The sequence below is a fragment of the Chamaea fasciata genome, unplaced genomic scaffold (assembly GCF_029207755.1).
Source record: "Chamaea fasciata isolate MVZ Bird 193981 ecotype frontalis unplaced genomic scaffold, bChaFas1.0.hap1 SCAF_1, whole genome shotgun sequence".
In the NCBI taxonomy this organism is placed as follows: domain Eukaryota; kingdom Metazoa; phylum Chordata; class Aves; order Passeriformes; family Sylviidae; genus Chamaea; species Chamaea fasciata.
The window spans coordinates 94,406,640-94,428,292 of record NW_027094086.1 but is presented as its reverse complement, the minus strand read 5'-3'; the positions used below and the strand labels follow the sequence as shown (position 1 = coordinate 94,428,292).

General features: G+C 35.4%; 1 protein-coding gene across 4 annotated transcripts in view; it reads right to left on the bottom strand.

Annotated features, from left to right (window-relative positions):
* Nucleotides 1–21,653, bottom strand: part of ATP9B (ATPase phospholipid transporting 9B (putative)) — a 156,856-nt gene that overhangs the window by 14,003 nt on the left and 121,200 nt on the right. For all 4 annotated transcript variants that reach the window (XM_066189516.1, XM_066189536.1, XM_066189525.1 and 1 more), the window contains exons 14-20: nucleotides 18,634–18,746; nucleotides 14,119–14,367; nucleotides 5,890–6,051; nucleotides 5,205–5,297; nucleotides 3,969–4,052; nucleotides 3,266–3,436; nucleotides 1,771–1,869 (exon numbers count right to left, since the gene is read on the bottom strand). In XM_066189516.1, coding sequence (XP_066045613.1) covers nucleotides 1,771–1,869; nucleotides 3,266–3,436; nucleotides 3,969–4,052; nucleotides 5,205–5,297; nucleotides 5,890–6,051; nucleotides 14,119–14,367; nucleotides 18,634–18,746 — 971 coding nt within the window. The remainder of the gene's footprint in view (nucleotides 1–1,770; nucleotides 1,870–3,265; nucleotides 3,437–3,968; nucleotides 4,053–5,204; nucleotides 5,298–5,889; nucleotides 6,052–14,118; nucleotides 14,368–18,633; nucleotides 18,747–21,653) is intronic.

Sequence of the window (21,653 nt, the reverse complement as noted above, 5' to 3'; positions counted from 1 at the left end):
TTTTTTGTTTTCCCCTCCCAATAAATATCAATGTACTTTAGAGCTATCATGCTCTAAAAAAACTTCCGAAAGGTCTATTGAAGTTCCAAGCACAGAATAAAACACAAGCTCTGATGCATTTTAGTTTTGTCCCTGTCAGCACTTTGATTAAACAACTTTTAAGATATATGAATGTTAATTACATTGAATGTGAAGTTTTGTCCTTGATGCATTACTACCCAGCCAGATGCAGTTCAAAGAGCCTTTCTCTTTACAGATGGGCTCTACTACCCATAAAATCTGAGTTACATTTAAAAGCCCCTGAAAAGAGAAAAACTCATACACATGCCCCAATTCAGAATTTTTTTCCTTCTTTCCCACAATTAACAATGTAAAGAGAAACCTCCTTGTCTGACAGCTGTTGGGAACACCAGACTGTGCTGGCCTAGTACAGTCTGTCTGCACTGCAGCAATGAAGAGATGTCAGCAGTTATGCACACTGATGAGCAGTGATTGCCCTCTGTGTTCTACATTTCACTTAACAGAATTGTTTTTTAAAAAAAATTGTAAATACCTCCAGAATTACAAACTGTAGAAGCTGAGACTTCTAAGAATAAACAGTTTTGTTAAAAACAAAACAGTTTTTTGGAAAGAGAGTAGCAAAAGGTTTTTTCTTTCTGATTTATGACTACAGTAGAAGTGTTATAGTGGTTGATATTTTCTAACATTAATTCAGTAATTATTTCTTTGCAACAAGTACAGTCACAGAAATAATTCTGCATAAATGCATTTTCTAACTAATTTAAAACTTTGTGTATTCTAAATTAACACAGTTTTATGCTGACCTCTCATTACCAGTCAAGGTAATGAAAATAAAAATCTGACTCAACTAAATACTTTTTGTTCGGGAAGACTTAATTTGTGGTGTTACAACATGGAAAGGTCAACAAAAATTGATCTGAAGTTTTATCAGAAGCATTAATAATTTAATTGCAAATAAGAGTCTGCAGGGCCTAATTTGCCATTCTGATGCTTCAGAAGAAAATACATTTACATGTAAATTATATTCATATAATTATTTCTGTAGGTGCAAATGGTTAATTTAGAAGAAACAGACACATTATGTCTGATCACACAGCATCAATCAACGTCTGGAAAATCTATTTTTGTTTGGCTTCGGTCAAGTGGATACTACACATATAAAATGTATAGAAGAAGACTCATTTTACTTTTCTAAAAATTACTTAAACAGTCTGTAGGTAATATGCACATATATATAATGACATGAAAAAAAAATTTCTCATACCAATTTGATCTATGTTTATACAGAGGATGTTAGCAGTTTCATTCAAGATTAATTCTGCTTGAGTCTAAAGAATTCTATCAATGAAAATGCTAAAACAAGCAAGAATGACATTCAGACAGCCTAAATGCACGGACAGTTTCTTAGTGGCTCAGCACCTCACCTCACACAAACCCCATCACTATTTAGAGGTATCTTGCTATGTCTGTAATGAAGGGTGTAAAATGCATGTTGAATCTGGGTCACCCAAACATGGCTAAAAAAATTTCTACAGCACATCAACAATTCTAGAAACCAACACCTTTAAATGCTTTGTAATTTTACAGCCTTGAATAACAACCTAAGTACTAGTCTCTTGACCATTACTATGAAACTCAGTACAATAACCCAACAATTTTCAACAACCAGCCAACTACTAATCGAATACAGCAACACTGCTGTTAGCCATCCTTCGATGAATCAACAAAAAAAGTTAGAATTATACTTACAGGTCTGAAAATATGAATATCTTGATTTCTAGACACTAAGTGAGAACTTTTCGCAATGCAAGTTGCTGTCTCCAGTTTATCTCCTGTTAACATCCATATCTGCAAAATAATGTAAGAGTTTACTTCTTTGGACATTAGCATGTCGGTTCTCCACATCTAAATGACATCTCTCTCCAGCTTTCCTCTGGCACCTCTTTGGATTAGATTATCCAAGGAAATATACTGATTTGTGCATTTTAAAGTAAAATTAACAAACCGTTTTTACTGCAATAGTATGCAAATTAGAAGAGAATTGTCTTTGCTTTTTGCAGCTCCATTCCCCTTCTGTTCTCATAAGGGCCAATGTCTCAATGTATATGAAGACAAAGTAAAGCTCTGGGGAAGCATAAAACCCTTTCCCTATGGCCCTGATACTACCCTGATCAGACAAGTGAGGATGAGGGCATTTGTCAGCAAAATGATGCAATACAACAGTCTGTGACCCTGGTGATAATCTCAGAAAGCAGCAGCCAAGCCATGAGACAGCAAATCTTGGAGCATGAGCTACAGTCCCAACAGTCCAAAGAGATCCTGCCCACTAACCATGCAGAACTGAGAAGGCAGTAAAGTTTAAGGGATAAATTTGTTTCGTTCTTATCGTGTGACAGCTCTCTAAGCCCCTTAACACCAAGAAGGTTTATTAGTATGACGACTAGTTAGTAAGAACTCAATCACCAGTGTAAGGAAATTACTGTCATTGCATTCCAAAGTTTTTCTGGTTTGCTTAGCCCTCCTGAGCTGCCCTACCAGCAGATAGTGGAGGGGCTGAAGTCCAGCACAAGCAGCATATGCAAAATATCTCACTGTGTCTGACTCAGATTAACCAATGCAAAGTAATTACAACTATTTGGAGCAGAGCTGGACACTGCTTAAAGCAAAATGTTTATAATCTTGCCCCCTCCTCTCAGATATTTTTCATATATTTAATCGAAATCCTCCCTAAATACATTACTTATATATGTGCAATTGACAAGTGTCTAGCAAACTAACTCTTCTTCATGGCTTTTCATGCCATCCTTTTAACATGAATTGAACAAACCCCAAGGGCAGTTCTGAATTCTAGTACAAATAATTCACCTTTTGATCTTTGCTGAAACTTCTTATGAGTGCCAAACCTGAAAACATGGATGCCACACAAATCTTGTGCCAAACTCATTTAGTGTCAGCAAGGGCAGTTTACTGTAGACAGGCAGGGGATAAATGACTGAGACACACATATATCTATTCATTGGTAGTTTTCCTACAGAACCAAGTTTAAGATTGATGAAACCTGTGGTAGGCAAGGGAACTTCACACACAGTGTCATTTGCTTCTGCTAGTTCATGCCCAAAATGTGCTTAGGACTTGACACATTTCTTACTTTGAAAGAACCTAAATACAGACAAATATAAATTATGTCTTGATTTAAAAAGTTAATGAATGATAACCTGTTATGTCAGCAATATGTGTTTAGTACCTTTATTCCAGCATTCCTTAGCATCTCTAGAGTTGGTCTAACATCTGCTTGCAGCTGATCTTCTACTCCAGTGAGACACAGTAATTCCATTTCTCGCTCCAAACTCTCTACAACAGCGGCAACCTTCAGGTTTCTATCATGTATGCTTAACTTTGCTTGGTTATATCGACTCTGTTTGCACAAACACAAACCCACTTAGAATTTGCTACGACTCATAAAGTATACATTCAGTCTACCACTCAGTGATAGCATGGATTCATTAGGCTAAATGTTTGTCTTTAAATATCTTTAATGCAGAACAAGACTAAAGGAGCAATTTTACTTTGTACCCAATGTTATACAGGGCTCTTCTGACAATTCACCTAAAGAGAATGCCTCCTGAAGAACTATTAAGAATTAGGCATCACAGCTTCTAAGGAGGAAAGACCTTATCTTTGAGAGCAAGTAGATTTTTTGGGTCATGCTAAAGCTGCAAAAATAACATTACCCCAGCCTCTGGGAAAACACTGTCCAATCCAACAATAAAGCAAACAGGATCCTACGTATGACTGCAGAACCATCACTAACAAATGACAAAGCCTTTAACAGATTGTGGACAATACCTCAATTATATTTTTTTTGCAACCTTAAAAAATAAAAAAGGAATGTTCTTCTTGAAGTAATTAAATATGATAAAGCACAAGATCACTCTGTCCTTTCATACCTCAAAATCTTGATACTGTTCTTCAGTGAGTGATTTTTTGGCAACAACTAGTGTACGCAGTCCTTCTCGTGCCATATTACCGCACTAAATGAGCCAAAGCAGAGAATAATTATGCACATATTCAATACTGTGTTCATGCTTTATACTGTACGCTAACAGGGTGTATCTGTACCATAACTTCAGGTGTTTCTTTGGACTTTTAAAATTCCCTGGAGAAGCCACAAACAGGACGAAAAGCAATTATACTTCCCAGATCCCTAAATGAAGTGGTTTGCTATCAGTAAGTCAATTAAATCTCCTCTCCTAGCTTAAAGAAAATTTCTTTTAGGATAAAGCTTTATTATAAATTAAAACTACTTTTGAGGCACGTAACAGAAGTACGTTTCTTTCTTCACTGAACGTATCTCTTATTAGAAAAGCATCTACACATTAAAAATAGCCATGGAATAGCATGTCTTAATGAAAAACAAGGCTCTTCAGTGCAAAGACTTATTGATTTGACCTCATAAAGCTAAATAAATTAAACAAGTATTTTACAATTAATTGTGCATCATTATCGCCAAAAGTAATTTTTATGACATTTTGCTAGGTCTTGAGGGAGTTTAATTTATTCATGTCCCTGAATAAATCAAACTACCCTGCAGCAGATATTGATTCATATTGCCAATACCATTATGAACATACATGGTGTAATCATTGTATTAACATATTGGCTGTAAGTAGGGTCAAAAATAAGATGATTGCTGGTACCTACTAAAATACATAGTGAAAAAAATTAATCAGGTTTGAAATTCAGTCACTAACTGTTTTATTTGAAGTTTAATAAATGTGGTAAAAAATAGCTTGGATGCAATGCTTATCAAAGTCTGTAATTCATAATCATACATCCCTGCAGATTTTGATCAAACAAGGGCATTTCAGTATAAATAGATTTATAGCAGAATACTTCTCAGAAGTAATTAGGTTTTATGTCTAAGGTCAGTCAATGAAAAACAACTTTCCTTGTTTTAAGGAGGAACGTGTCCTGCTTCTACTACCATCTTTGCTTTTCCTGTATGTTACTCAGGAATTGGAAATAATTTTAATCCCTTAAAACCCATTCAGGACATTCCAAACTGAAGTTCAAAATCTATTCCTGCATTGCCTCAGATTGTCCTTTAAGCATATCCTAATAGCATCAGATATATTTTAGATTTTAAAATTTTAATTTTTGTAAATGTTGATTTTCTTTCTTACCTCTTCTTCTAACCAATCATTGTACTGTACGATAGTGGACATGGCAACATCTGCACCCTTCATGTAAAATGTAATTTCTCCCGAAGATTCATCCTAAATTTTACAAAAATAAATGGGGATGGGAGGAGAAGAATATCTGTTTATAAAGTTAAAACAATTATCTACCAGTAACTTAATTGCTTTTTGAAGCACTCAATAGGTTCCCATTTATAAAAGATGAAGTACCTTGCCAAGAAGTGGGTAAGTTTTATGACTTAATGTTACTATTTCAAATGTTATCTCTGATTCCATTGAGATACATGTCCTCTATTTCCATGTAAGAGGACTAGTTCTAACTAAAGTCAAAAAGCATAACAGATTCTCACCATCCCTAAACTAAATTTTAAAATATCACTGTTATGTCCCCTCAAATTTCGTTTCTTGGGTGGCAAATACCAACCCAAAACAGAAAGCTCTGTATCTCTGAAATACCTGGTAATTAAAAATTTACAAATAACATAGTATAAATGCTTGTTATACATTTTTAAGAATGCAACATTCATTGCCTATTCAGTGAACCCACACACAGGCAAATATAATCAATGAATTTCTGTGGTATTGTCCATTGCAGAAGGAGTGAATTAGTCTGATCTGCCAGCACTTAAAAAAAAATCAAACCAAACACCCAGAAAATCCCCCAAATTACCCTAACTATGATGCCCATGCGCTTGCTCTCGGAAGTGAAGGGGAAGATCTGCAGGATATAGTATGTCAGGATGTGTCCACCAGGGGTCTTCAGCTGCATTGACGTCAGATCCCTGTTAACCAGAGTGAGCCCCACACTCTCAGTCCACTGCACCAGAGCTACCTAAAGCAAGAAGAAAGAAGAAAAAAAAAATTTAAAAAAAAAAAAAAAGGAAAAAAAAGAGACATATTTAAGTGTGAAAGGTCTATGATACTGTTATATACATTAGGCTAAAGCCAAACAACTGTTGCTAGGGTGAAAGTCTAAACTCTTCCAAGAATCTAGGGGGAAAAAAGTGAACAGCAGCAGACCGAGTATAAAATCTTAACACATCAAATTACGTGTTTCCCTTGAAGAGCTTTTAAAATTTCTTATGAACAATATGAAAACATTTTTGAACTTATTGCTGAAAATGAGGCATTTAGAATATATTGCTCAGAAATAACTGCTCTAATAGATACCCCACATACATTCAATACATCAAGGACATTGAGTAGAAATTTTGCAGAATGAGAATATGTTTCTTTATCAACAAGACCATTATGTAAGTAAAAGACTTTGGGAGTATTTCCATATAAAATATTTTATTATATCTACAGTTGCAAGCAAGTTGAGACAATGTAATAGGTAATAAATATGTAAGCAAAGGACCAAACTTTTAGTTTACTTTGCTCACTTGCATAATTTTAATTCTTTGTTTCAACAGTAATATGACTTCTGACATCAAGATGGAAACCAAGCTTATAATGCTGCACCCCATAAGCTCACAGGGGAAAGTTCCTTTTTCAAAATTTTGCTGCTTTGAACTGCATGATATCTAGCTTCAACATTTTTCTGTATTATACTTTAAATATCTCCCACCACCACTTTGTGATTCATTCCTTCAAAAAATTAATATTTTAGGTAAACTGCTTTACTGATTTTACTGCCTTATATACAAGACACATTCCATATCTAATTTTTTTTCTGATTAAAGAAAACTTCCCCTCCTCAATCTACTTTTAGTTTTCCAAATGCTAAGCATTACTGGAAACCAGATTTTTAAATCACTAAAAAGGTAACTATAATGAAGTTCATATGATTTTTATGGATCTGAATTTGTATGGATTATTAGGCTATGCTATTAATCTCAGGTAAGATGAAAAAAATAAAAATCAAGTACTCTGATGAAAAACATGTAAGTAGAAAATTCCCTAGGTAAGTTCAACAGACATGATGGTCACTAAGGATTTCACACAAAGCAAATAAAACACTTCAGCTTCTATGAAAATTCAAAATTGCAATAAAATCCTGTGTGAACCTGTAAAAAACCCTAGTACTGCCATCTATGTAGGCATTACCAGATGAAAATACAGTAAGATGCAGTAATGGAAGAGACTAGAACACACTTTGAAAAGCACTATTTTAAATTCTTGAAAACTACAGGAAGCCTTTTTACAAACTTTTCTTCTCCACCAAAAGTAGTATATAAGATGTAAACGATCCAGTTCTTGCAAGGTTAATTTTCAATTTTCACAGTGAAGGGTTACTATTATATTCTGAACTGTAAATTGCATCTTTCTACTAAAACCCTATCATCTTATTTGCGTCCCTTTGCAGCTAGGACCAAAGTGTTCTGTATTTGGTGACTCAAATCTGTTTATTATTTCATTTATGCTTGGCTTCGCATACCATTTGAATTAGTATTTTGCAGCACAGTCATTTTGTATTCTTATACGTGCTCTATTTATGCATATTTATTTTTTCCTTTAAATTGATCAGGGCATATACAATACAAGAAACAGTCAATAAGGCTCAAGAGTCAAACAGATGCCTACAAGGACATTGAAAAAACTTGAGAGAAAGACAAGTCTGACTCCCATCACTCAGAATGAATCAGTGCAGCATCCAAAACAACATAGCCAGATCTCACCAAAAAAATACCCGAAGCTTTTAGAATGTAGAAATTTTTTTCTAATCAAGTATTTCACAAATTGCATGAACATCTACATTAAAAATCTTAACAGAAACATATACCGAAAGACTGGCTATACTGAGTTCAGAAAAGGGATTCCCTCTTCTTGTCTCTCTTCTCAAGTCTCTCTTCTTGAGGTTTCCTCTCTACAATTATATTCCCTTCAACACATTTTGAAAACTTTACATTAAAATGGTCTTGCAATCTAGTGTACCTAATTCAAGAACTCCTAGAATGCCAAGAAAATGCAGCAGTTGTGGCTTCTATAGAGCTTGAAATAATGGATGAAGTCAGATTAAAGTGATTAAAAGTTGGACAAGCACAAAAGGCTTTGATGGTGATGCTACCATTTTTTTTTTTAAACAATCCATCGCGATGATAATATTTATTTGCTGATAATCATTAATTTGCTGATATACAAACACAAATGAAATGTATCAAGTTTCCTGAATCCCGATTAGGGAGTTATTTGAATATTTTATGGATCTTCTCTGGCTTATCACGAAGCTTCCCTTCTATGGACTAGCTGTCTGGGAGACATAAGCATATAGGTGGGTAAATGGTCTTCCCATTACTGAGACACAGGTATGGAGTGAACCCGTTAACTGTGTAGTGTTCCTCAGGCACATAATGCACATAGAGACAAAGAGAGAATTTGCTAACTTGCTAATTCTCTTCCTCCTCAGAAGCAACCCAAAGAGTAAAGATGGCCATCCACATTTCACATGACAATGTCAAAGAAGCAACTTCCAAATTAGGAAAGAAAGGAGGAAATAATTGCGTTGTGAAACAGAAATGCAACAGATCTGATGCAAGCTAGTGAGAAATACCTCATTTAGTGTTCTTACCCTAAATCTTTCAGATGCTTCCATTTACCACATGCCCAGTTCTTGAACTCTGGTTGCTTCTGTCAGCAGTCTCCCCGCTAGAGGAAACCCAACCCTCTGAGCTTCTATAGTTCACAGACCAAATATCCAACACCTAATTACCAGGACATAGACTTCCACTGAAAGTCAAATACAGAGGTTTCATAAGGAAACTCTCCCAAATCAAGCAGTAACTGTGCAACCCACAAAATCACCTAGAGCAGTACCAGCTCAGGAGGTAGAAGCAGCTTCTCTAAGTAGGCATGTGTTTCTAACTCAGTCACCCGAGGAACGAGTGCATTTCCAGAGGGGCATGAAGAGGAGAAACTTTCAAAAGCAGACCATGGCCACATGTCCATGTTTTGGGGACATAATCATCCCATTTGTTTAGAAATGTTAATTTATGGAACCAAATCAAACCAAACAGCTTATGCACTAGGTTAGGGTTGACCTGTACAATAATACATACTCTTGACTGCAGGTTTCCATCACAGGACTTGCTCTGTTCACCATACTTGGATTCTGTGGGGCTCTACATATCATTGCTAAGGCCACAGCCTCTAGCAGCCTGACTATCATGCCCAGCTCCTGCTTTCCTTTCCTTATGGCCCAGACTATCATTTCTGCTCCCTAGCAGAAATAGTGAACTCCTCAGAATTTACTGTATTTGTTGCTCAAAACAGTTCATGAACAAATAATTGTCACTTTCAATGTACATTATTCTCTTCTGAGCTAACACTAGTTTAAGAGTAAGATCCACTGCCTCACAGCTGTAGTTGGCAGTTCTCCACCTCACAGGGCAGTTTGGGAGTTCCACTACAGTTGTACTCACAGCTTTCCTGGAGCCCTACTATGAACCTGACCAGTTTAACCAAAAAAGATCCTGCATAAATAAAGTCTTCAAGGTTTTTGGCATCTATGAGGGAGCAATTTGTAGGGTAAGAAAGAAGGACTAGAGATGGAAATTTTGTAAGCTAGTTTTGCTGCTTCGAAGAATTCTCATGTAACCTACCTGTATTTCTTTATTTAAGTATAATAAAGTATTTAAGAGCATCTCCACTTCAGACAATAGGATCTGCTTTCAAAATCAGACTGTTGTATAAGGTATAGAGACATTTAAAGTGTAGTATTTTTAAGTTAAGGCTATTGCTTTGGAAACAGAAAAGAACCAGTGAGATATCCTTTTCCCACTGCCTGAGTGTTTCCAACCATTTCCATCAGAACTGTTCAAGAACTCATATCTGTCTTTGCTGGTGCTGGTTTGTTTATATTTATAAATAATGATTTTACAACTAACATTTGCAGTTTGTCACTTTTCGTAAAAAACCCTTCATAATTAAAACAAAATTATTAACTTAAAAATACAGCTTGATCATGTGAAAAAACTACCAATCAATATTCAAGACAAGCTATGGAGTAGTTATTCTTTGTGGGTCTCGAAGGTCACACAAGTGATGGTTTTATGCTACTGAGTGATTTGCTTTTCACAATACATTGACAAAACAACACAATTAGTCTTGCTTCAATAAGCACACACAATAAAATGAATTAAACAATACAACATGTCTCATACATTACAGCTTCACTTTTGTAAACACAAAAGCTGATTCACTAAGGGCATATAATTTCCCTGTCTGTTTTTAAATGATTGGCTTTGTATCCTTGTAATTAATTTTAGCAACTCTGTTGTCTCTGGACAGAAACGTTGGAATTAAATAACTGACCACACTTTAAGGTAGTAGTTAAATATTCAAGATCCTGGAATTAGAAATGCTTGAGACTATAACAGCACAAGACAAAGCATAACCAATAAATGGCTGGTTTATGAGAGTAAGCCATCATTAAAAATCACGACTGATCAACCTTTTCTAACTAAGGGGAGCAAAGGTCTTCAAAGGCTCCTGTTCATAGCATGCCCTGAATTGCTTGGGTCTCTGACCTTTGAACTCTATCGCTTTGCCTACTTAGCTTATATCCTTTTATGACTGTTCATTACATTAAGCTAGCTGGCTTTCTATAGATGAGCTGAACCCACACCTATGATGGCAAAGTTGAAGCTCAGTGTTGGTGGGTTTTTTTTGGTTTTTTTTTTTTTTTTTTGGGGAGGGGGAGGGGGTGGGCGTGGATCATCCAGTGGGTTCTCAGTGAATGTTTATTGTGCTATGCCACAGCTGTAGAGGACAAGTGACAGACAAATGAAACTTTCCACTCTTTCAGAGAAAATGAAATATTGATCACTTATCATAAGAAACAAAGAACCTGGCATAAGCAGGGTTTGCATTATGAATACAAATTCAGTTACTTACGTCAGGTTACTCCAACAACGGATAAATACATCTTTTATGATGAATTTACCTACTCCTAAATGTGCATACTTTGTTATGGTTATATTATATCTGTATATGGATGCACACATATAAACACAGATGTGAGGAATTTCAAAAGAGTTCTCAAGTCAATTCATTAAGTGTGTACTGTAGTCAGCATATTACTGAGCTGTTTCTTATACCTTCCTACATGGAAGAATAGTTTATACTTACATACTGTTCTCTGCTCTTTACATCCTATGGTGTGATCATGCAATATTATATAATGCAACAGACAACTGAGCAAATAACATTTTGTTTCGAAAGACTGCAAACAAGTCAGATCCATAAACAAAATCTAAGAGAACAGAGTTGCAATGTTGAGAAAGTACAATGCATAAAACCAGTTAAGTCTATTAAATGATAATGTTGCTTATTAACCAAATATGTTGTGATAGGTCAGTGCTGAGGTTAAACAGAAAACATCAATTGAACCATTTCCCTAAATAAAGCTCCAGGGTGCAATATTCAAAGCACTTTATTCAATAAAAAATGCTTTTAAAATGGTACTTTGGTGATTGGGAAACATTGGCATCATCCGTCAACCTAACTGCAGGAAAGTTCAATAAGCTAAATAATGAACCATTTACATTATTTTCCTTAGGCTCCAGTGATTTGCAAACATTGCATCAATAGAAGTCCTAAAAAAATTATGATAAAGACCTGCTAGTCTTTCAACTCTTAGGCTTTTTTCTGTCATGCTGCAATTTTTATGCTGTTTACATGCTTTTTGTAGCTTCCTCTTTTTACAAGACTCCATTTAACATCAATTTCTCATTATATTAAAGCATATTTGTTCAATATGATAGTTTTACTAGTGTTTCAAGCATTATCTTTGAGAAACAAAAAGGAAATTTAAGGCTTTTTTAGAATGGAAACATTTCATTTCACTGCCGTATAGTTTTAATGTATGAGTGGAAATGATAAAGAACATTATTAAAAGGATATCTGTGCATTCTCTCCCTTGCAGCATGAACAGTTTCTTTGTTGTTGATTTCTTCTTCTAGCTCCTTTTCCATCCTGAGTCCCAGATCTATTATATTAGCAGTTTATCAACTTTCCCTTCCTTCATCTTTCCAAGGTCAAATTCCCTACTGTCTTCCGAGGGCACCACTTGTATAGTTCTCGAGCCTTACAGCTGCCTTCTTTAGTAAATACGGGAGGAGAATTGCTCTTCATGGCACTATTTTCAGCTTTCAAACAACTGAACAAATATACAAAAACCCACAGGGAGAGATGAGCAACCGGGAGGAAAAACTCACATAGTCTCTCTCAACTGCACATCTCTTCACCTGATTTAGTAATATCTTTGGCTATTAAAACAGAATGTTTACTTAATTTATAGTTGTCATCATATCTTCATAGGCAGATCCTTGCTCATGCAGTCATTCATTAAACTCAGTAGTACCTCACAGGCTCATTAAACTGAAACATTCTGTAAATATGAATGCATGTGCAGATGAAAATTTGTACACATGTGCATAATTCAAGTCAAACATTATACAACTACATACCATAAACAAATACCCTTCTGGCATAAACAAATGCCCTTCCAGGATTCTCAATTCATAATGTGGATCAGCTCACACTGACATACAATATTACAGATTATTGATTTTAGCCAAAGATCAGCATCTTAAGTCCTGCTCAGAGTTTTATTTTTAAAACTGTTCTGACTGCCATTTTTAAGTCACGGAGAACCAGCCACTTCTTTATATTCTACAATCCTTTGACACTATGAACTGTTTATGGTATCTTAAATGTATGTAATGTCTGCTAGTTTGTTCCTAAACGAAGATGGATTAATGCTATTTCTTGGATTCCTAAAAACACTTGTTATAGACTTGTTACTTTTAGCAATTACAGCTTGCAGTTTGAACTGCTGAAGTTTTTTTAGCATTACATATTAGACATGAAAACCAAATGTATACATGAATAATACACTATTATGGCAGGATGAAGTTTGTGAAAGAAACATTGTCTTGTATGAGATCAACTTGCACAGCTAGAAAAATATTCAGGCTTTCAGGTACATAATCCCTTCTTCACATCTTACAACAACCTTATTTTATTTATGACTAAGCTACTGGGGTTACAACAACAACAGTACCTTCAGAAAAAGCTAGTACCTTCAGAAAATGATTCTTCTTAACCTGCTCAGTTTCAGATGCAAACCAACCTCAAAACAGTCTATTTCTCCATGTTATATATCAACTACACACATTTTTATAAAGCAAACTCTTTGCAGTTATCTTGAAACATGAGCTTTGCCTCTCTCTTCTAGTATCTCTTTAGAGTGAATTTTAGGCAATTTAGGGACCAAAATAGCATTGTTCAGAACAGTAAGTCAAATCCAATGAAAGCACTGGGATTTGTTTAAAGTTTGGATTTTAGTGGAAGTCAAAGGCATGATGTTATTGAAAAAATGTTTTAAATTTGTGCTACACTTGATGCAATTTTGAAAGAACCCTAAAGATTACGAAGCTGCCCAGAGTTTGAAGCTCAAAAAACTTTTCTATAGAAGCATTTGAGGATTGTTTGTTTGTTTGTTTGTTTTTGGTTTGTTTCTTTCTGGAGGTTTTGTTTGCTTGGTTTTTCTGTTAAGAATCTATGCGTTCCAGTATCTGGTATCATCTCTAACTAATGTACCAGCTTGTCCGTCACTCAGAACAGTTTCATATTCCCTTTAATAGTGTACTATGATTCATACATGAATTAATGTTTTGATAATAATAATAAATAATAAACCTTTAATTGCAATCCTCAATACAGTATTGACCCTGAACAACTGACTTCACAGATCTTTAAGTCAAATAACTGAAAACAGTTTTATACAACAAAGAACCAGCAGATCTTTCCTAAGCTTAGAAAATACAAAACCAGATTATGACTAATTTCAAAGAAACCCCTGCTCAGAATACTTTTTTTTCACAGCTCTTCTCTTTTTTACTTAGTTTACCCCATTCTTTAGGAGATATAAATATTTTCAGCCTTGCATACCAACCTCATCAGGGCTGGAAGCCTGGTAAGTACGATTTTCATCGCTGAAGTCCTGATCCACTTCTGCATATTCTGTCTCTCCAGACACACCAGCCCGGGATTCATACACGGGGGTCACATTGTGGCAGAGTGCAATGGCCTTCACTGCTTCGTGTATCCGACTGCTGACGCTCTTCCGGACTTTGGGTGCAGATGATTGAGGTTTCCTGGATGGTGTTGAACTCGTACTGTTCCCACTGTTCTGAGAGTGGACCTTTAAGACCCAACACAATGAACAGCAAACCAAAGTTCAAAAATAGAAACAAAACATAAATACTTATTTATCTGTATCTGACTGCTCCCCTTACAAAGGTTGACAAATGATAAGGCTAGTAACCATCTATTTATTGTTATACAACCTGTTAACTTGTTCGGCTTTGATCCATAAAAAGCCTAATCCACTTTTTTTAAGAAATGATAAATAACTTTGGGCTCATCACCTTGCATTTGTAGTCAAATTTCAATAACAAAGCCTGAAGACATTGAAAAATGTGAAATGAAAACAAGTATGTCGGAAAAGGGCTGAATAGGCTGATTGGATTCTGCAGAATCCTCTAACTCACTTCAGATTTTATATTTTTCAGTGATCTGTCACAATAGTCCTTTCATGTCTATTGCATTCAATGAATTTTTTTTTCTTTTCCTTTAAAAAAAAAAGTATTTAAACAAGCCACCAACTGGATGAGTTCAGAAACACTGAGACAAAATTTCAAAATTTGCTGGTTTTTTGTTCTTCTTTACCTATGTCATTAAACTGAAAAGAGCCCCCTTTTGTAAAATCTTCACCTAAATCTCTATATTTTAAAAGATCACCACATTCGTGGTGATTAGAAGAAGAAGAGATCAGAAGAGAACAGAAGAACAAAAGCAGGATCATTTTTAAGTATAAATATTAGGAGTCATTAAAATACAAATATTGACGATTTAATTTATAGCTTACACAATTTCTGGATTATTTGTAAACCAATGCAGTTTTATGCTTTTGCTGCAGCTGAAATGTTTTTGACCTTACAAGAATGTAATAATCTAATAAAATAATCATGCAAAATAACAGTTTGACACGTATTTGAAGATCATATTACTGTTGCATAACCATTAAACTAGCACTGTTTTAAGCTATCCTTCAAAAATATTTGAGCACACAACAGAACTAATCTTTCTCTGAAAAGTACTATGTGTTTATAATTAGTAAAAATAAATTGGGTTTTTTTTTAAGGGAGTTATTGGGTTTTGTTGGTTGGCTTTTGTTTTTTTGTTTAAAAGTCAGCACATTAAATATATCAGCAGTATGACCACAGGTTCTTTCGTTCACTGCAATGTAACTCAGAAAACCTTTTCAGAATCCATGCTTTTTTCCTCCTGACTGCAATCTGCTGAACTGTGAACATTCTGCCCATCAAATTACAGTGTGGTCTAATAAAGGGTTTAACTTTCTGCTCATCTGGCACTGCTTTTCAGCTACTGCTTTAAACCTCTGCATTTGCATTCTGCTAACGCTGATGCCATTACAGTCACAAATAAATTAAGCTGATTTACTCCTTCTGAATTATGTTATGTTTATTGATGCTTGTATAATTTAATTTCACACAAATTCCATTAAAGATTATGCCCTCTATCACAAAATGCTTCCAGTGGGGAAATATAATCAGGTTATAATAGATTTGTGTGTTACATTAAGATGACAATAGTCTAGTAGGTCCACTGTAATAATAAAACAGAACACAAACAAGGGATAAAATCAATGTCACACAAGAACCACTGCCTAGCTAACTGGCAGCTTCTGTTATCATAGATTAAATAAAAAAAACCTCACCATTCTTTTCAGATTGAAACAATTGTTTAGCAGTTGCTTGGTTTGTTATGGAGACTCCATCATTGTTCTGTTTTATTGAGTTGCTACTAACACAAGCATAATTAAAGCATTATTTAAACATAGAGTAATGCTATATAAAGCTGAAAAAAACAATATTCCAAGAAGGTTCTTTTCATCATTTACTAATAGCAAACCTACATTTTGGAAATCTTTCTCCCACAGCTGAGAAGAAAAGCTTCCCTCACATTTCTTATTTTAAGTATGCTACAGTTACTAAAAACTTGTAACCATGGTTACCACTCATTAAATTTTACTGTAAATTAGTAAAAGCTTTAAGTAGTAAGAATTACAGGAATTGTGCAATTATTTTCAGATAGCATATTTAACTGCAAAATATAAAACCAGTATTTGTGAGCATGCCTCCTCTAGAAGACTGGTGCTTAGCTGTTAAACTCACTCAGACCAAGGTGTGCCAGCTCAAGACCATCAGTTAATATAATGTATTGCTACAGTTGTTACTTTGAATACCCAAATGACATATTATAAGAAAGCCAGGTTTGGGTGATTTTTATAAACTTAGTAACAGTTAATTTCAGTAACACATTCTGAACCAAATTTGGACAGCTGATGTTTAGGTGAAAGAGCTCCATTTCCCATTTCCAAGGTATGATTATTGTATCTCACTGTTCATGGCTATATCTACTAAAAATTAAGCTGAAATAGATTTCCTTATCTAAGGAAAAGCATTCAAGGGGATTTGTTGAATTCTATTGTATAGATAGAAAATAATTAAGAAATTAAGTTGCAAACTTAAAATGTACACATTTCATCACTGTCTTCCCTCCTTCCTCTCCTCCTAAAAGCTACAAAATATTAACTGGGTCCAATGTGGTGTTATATTACATTTTTATTTTTATTTCAGGCAAATAAGAAGGGAGCCATAGTTTACAACACAGCACAGCTAGGTATTCCAATCAATCGTTGATCCTACAGTCCTTTTACATGAGAAAATGAGGACAAGGACAAGGAGGTCAGTCTACAAACTTAACTGGGTGTCCTAGTTTGATGTTTGTATCCCCAATCATCTGTTCTGTTTATGCTGGATATTAAGTTCTGCACTTTTAAGACTGGTTCCGAGAGTGAAGGGAGGGAAAGGAAGTGTGGAGTTTGTTATCAGAAACTGCACTTGCTGCCCCACGTCCTTCACACGGACTGTATTTGTCTGTAGCAGGGACAGACAGTGGGAGAGAGCTCTCCTTTGTTTTTAGTTAGTTTTTAGCTGGCTGAGCCAGAGAAATTCCCCGGACTGTGGTTTTTCTTTTTCTTGGAACTGATCGGCCTTGCTCTGGACTGAAAACCCAGAAAAACACTGGAAGCTCACACCTGTGGCCCATGGGGGCTGGGACGCGACCTTTTCCAGCACAGGAGGGACTGAGAGACACTCAGAAAGCCAAGAAACACCCACAGAAGACTCTCTCTGAACTACAAGAAGGACTTTCTGAATTTGCCATCTCTCCAGAACAGCCAGAGGTTTTATTGTTTAATATTATTCTTTTTTTATTAATGCTATGAATACTTTGCTTGTTAAATAAACAGCTTTTTCCACTTTTCTCCAAGGAAATCTTACCCAAAAGGTTGGGGGGGAGGGGTCACTTGAATCGGCTTTCTACAGAGACCCCATTCAGAGGTCTCCTCCAAAATTTGCCCTTAACTAGGACACTGGGTCAGGCAGTCATGTTTGTGTATCCAAGTTAATTACGGGGAAAAAAATTTATTATTGTACTGCAAACAACACAGAAATACTAGTTAACTTTTCATTTGTTTCCTCGTCTGTCAATTTTCTTATTTTCTTTTTGTTTCAAAGAATAGGAACAAAAAATAAAGCACAAAGTTCATCCTAATCTCAGAGTAGAATCAGGTGTTTAAGGAAGGTTTGCAGCAAGCCTCCATAGTTTACATATGTCGGAAATGCAAGTAATGCTTGCAGAATCCCACAACTGACCCACACAGAGACAGGGAGTCACAATCCTCTTGTACACTTTCCAAACCAAGCACTCTTAAACAGCACAGGAACACTTTGTTCTCAAGCAATATGGAGTTTTCAATTTTCTCACACTTTCTCCTTGCCAGTTTTATGCTGTTTGAAATCATCCTAATTTTTAAAAAAGAATTTTTAAGTATACCTGTGTAAGTTTTATTTTGACAACTACTGTTATACCATTTGGTTATACCAATTAATCTGTTTTTTTGATATCTATTCTTGATGAGTATCTTCAAAGATGTAATTACTGTTCATGTCGTTCTGGACACTTCCTTGCAATTTGTAGTCTCAGTAATGGATAGCTATTCATTACATATCATACTCTTAGATGATTTGGCTAAAATCTGTTCAGTGCAGAAAGACTGCACTGAACAGATAGGCTAATACAGATTTCTGCTAGTGAAGAACAGGAAAGTAAATGTCTTTAAGTGGGTATTATGAGGAACTTTGGAATCAGGAGGGAACTTTGTACTCTCTTGTATTTTTCCCATCCATCATATTTCTTAAGAGATACCTACACATGACAACTTTCATAGCATCTCAAATTATAGACACAATCATTAACAACAATGCTTCAATGCTGTTTAAACCTCCACAATACAAAATGTAATTGGTTTATGAAATACCTGTGAATAAGAGTTTATAATATGACTCTGTATTTCATCCATTGTGTCTGTTCCATAGGAAACAGTACCTAGGTGGAGGCGCTTAAATATCATCTCATTCTGCGTAAGTGTTCCTGTAACAGAGAAGTATATCACAAAGCAGTGAAAAATACTGTGAGATGGCCACAAACACCTCCTCTCCCCTCCCCCCCACCCCCCAAAAAATCTTTCCTTTGGAAAGAAGGAATGAATCATGAGTTAGCATCAATTTAGCTAATTAAAGGAACTTTTGTGGAGAAAGATCAGGGTTAGTCATTCTGGAAGAAATCACTGGTTCCACCTGCAAGCTGATTAATAACTAAATAACTAAATATGCAAACTTGAAGAGACAAAACCCTTTCTTTAGATACAAAAATAAATGCATTTGTAGTATGTGGACGGAACTGACTCTCAAAAGCCACTGCAAGACTTAGCACCACGTATCAGAAAATCTAAAGAAAAAAAAACCCCACACAAAACCCTAAAAATTCATACAAGTTTTCTCCACTTCATGTACCAAGGCAGACATTCTGGCAACTGGGCACACTTAGTGTGATCTAGATTAAGTCATTAAGACTTAACATCATTTCCAAATTTGACAGGTTCAACCTCCAAGCAGAATAAGGCAGAACAAACAAAATCAGTGTTTTCTGTGCTCACATCACTTTTGTAAGAAACTACAGGGTGCCAGTCACACTGACTGCATCCACCTCTGCCAACCAGTCATGTCCTCTGGTTTGGAAAACCTCTAATTGAGGAGTGGGGGCTTCAGCCTTATCTGATGGGGTATGTGAGGCAGAAAGGAGTCACTACTGCCTAGCTTTTCCATGGTCAGCTCACAAAAGACTATTTTCATTATGGCCCTTCCTAAAATATTTCCCTATGGCTACTCAGGCAGAGCAAGTATAAAAATAGTATAAAGCTATTCCTATATTTAACCACACAGTTTTGTGTCATTAAAATGCCTAAGTCTGATCATAAAAAAAATAAATCAAACATGGTACCAGAGCAGACATTCTTGAAGCTTCTTTTTCTACCACAGTAGCATTCTTGAAGCAGTATTTTTTAAATGGAGTGTAAGAAAATTATCTGGAAATAAATACTGCAGAATAAAATACTGCATAATAATTTTATTCACCTTAACTATTTTTATTTCACATTTTATCCCTGTATGCCAAAATACATGCTAAGTAACAGGAGAAGACTAAAAGTATGACATATGCTGTAACTATCTGCAAAACAACACTGTCGGGCCAGTCAGCATCCAGTTTATGCACTTATCAGGGCTAGAACTGTCAGGGATCTTCAAAGATTCATTAGGGCTGTAAAAGTCTCATGTCTTTCCCAGTTGCATTTGAGATGTCTACTACTCCCACTTCCTGGTGATACCTGTACAGTGACACTTCATCTCCATTGCTGTACCTCCACACTGCACTATCAAACACTTTCTGTTTTACCAGTACAAGGTGTTCATTCCAAATTCCCCCTTTACCATTAAAAACCTACACTTTCCATTAGCTTTTCCTTACATGTTGTTGAGGATTTTTCTTTCTGTAGTAATATTATTTGAGTTTTCAAAAATAATTAAAATAGGGTTTATGTGAAATGCTTGAATTCTCTACAAAATATGCATAACGCTATTAAAAATTTACATGAGAAGTTGAACATTTCCAAGGCTGGAAATCAGCCCAGGAAGACAAAGTTCCAGATCTCTGAAGTTAGTAAATTGCAAAATTTTGATTACTTTTATACATGGGAAAAGGAAATTATTTTGTTTTACAGTAATCACATAAACCCATTTTTTCTACTTTTAGAAGCTGTACATTTATTGAGACCTTTTGTCACATTTCATTACATTTTAAACTTTGAAACTGGAAAAATTCAATCTCCAGTTTGCACATGAGAAACATGAAAATTTCCAGCAATAAATATAAGAAACTAAAATCTCCATTTCTAAAAGAAAGCAAAACCAAAATCCACACACTGTGCAAAAAATATTCAGTGCAAGAAATTTCCAAGCCAATCTTTATCACCTTCCTAACTTTCCAGGCGTGCTAATACCTTCTGACTGCCCTTGGCTTTGCCAAAGCCTTTGAATTAAAAAAGCTCTCTCTAGAAGTTGTGAAACTAAATGCTAGAGAAAAGGTGAGACAGCAGGCAACTGTCAAGTCTTCTTCCCACTGTTTCTGTAATTGTTGCTTGGGAAAACTGAGCAGAAAACAAAATTAGTCCTATGATTATTATATGGAAAGATTATTTCTTCTGACACCACTAAACAGTCCAACTCCATATCATGCTTGGTGAGGGAAAGGTAGATGGCTGGAAAATTTGTGTGTTCCACCCCCTCTTTCTCAGCAGGCAGAGAAGAAAAGCTTCTGCATAGAAAAGTATGGATTTTCCTATCTTGCAATCAACAGGAGCCAGGGAAGAAGGTTTAGGAAAAACAGGTGAGGCAAAAGAATCAACAAAGACACAGAAACAAACATGCTGGAAATCCTGATTCAATACTTGCATCTTATACAACTCTTTTTTATCAGCTATGTTAAGAGGAAATATCTGTGACAAATAACTAAAACAAATAAAAAACCCCAACCCCAACAATTCCAGTTTGCTCATGCTTTTCAAGACTAGCATAAGACTTTCAAGAAAAACCATAATAAATCTGATGTGCTGTTAGACAAACAGGGGTAGCTGAAGTTATGAAAATACTCCCAAAAATTCGAGAAAAACCTACCTTAACAAAATAGACCTTTTTCAGCCATCCACACTGAAATAAAGTTTCATCACGTGTCCAAATTAAGAATTTACTTCTAAATTCTCCAAATGAATGAAAGGCCAAAATGGGACAGAAACACTCCCAACAACTTGTTCCATATATTACATGGTGCCAACCAATCATGTTATAACTTTAGCAGCAGTTCTGTCTTAAATTTTAGTGTTTTACTTGAAGACTAATACTCCATGACAAAACAACATACCTTGTATTTTATGACCCCAGATGC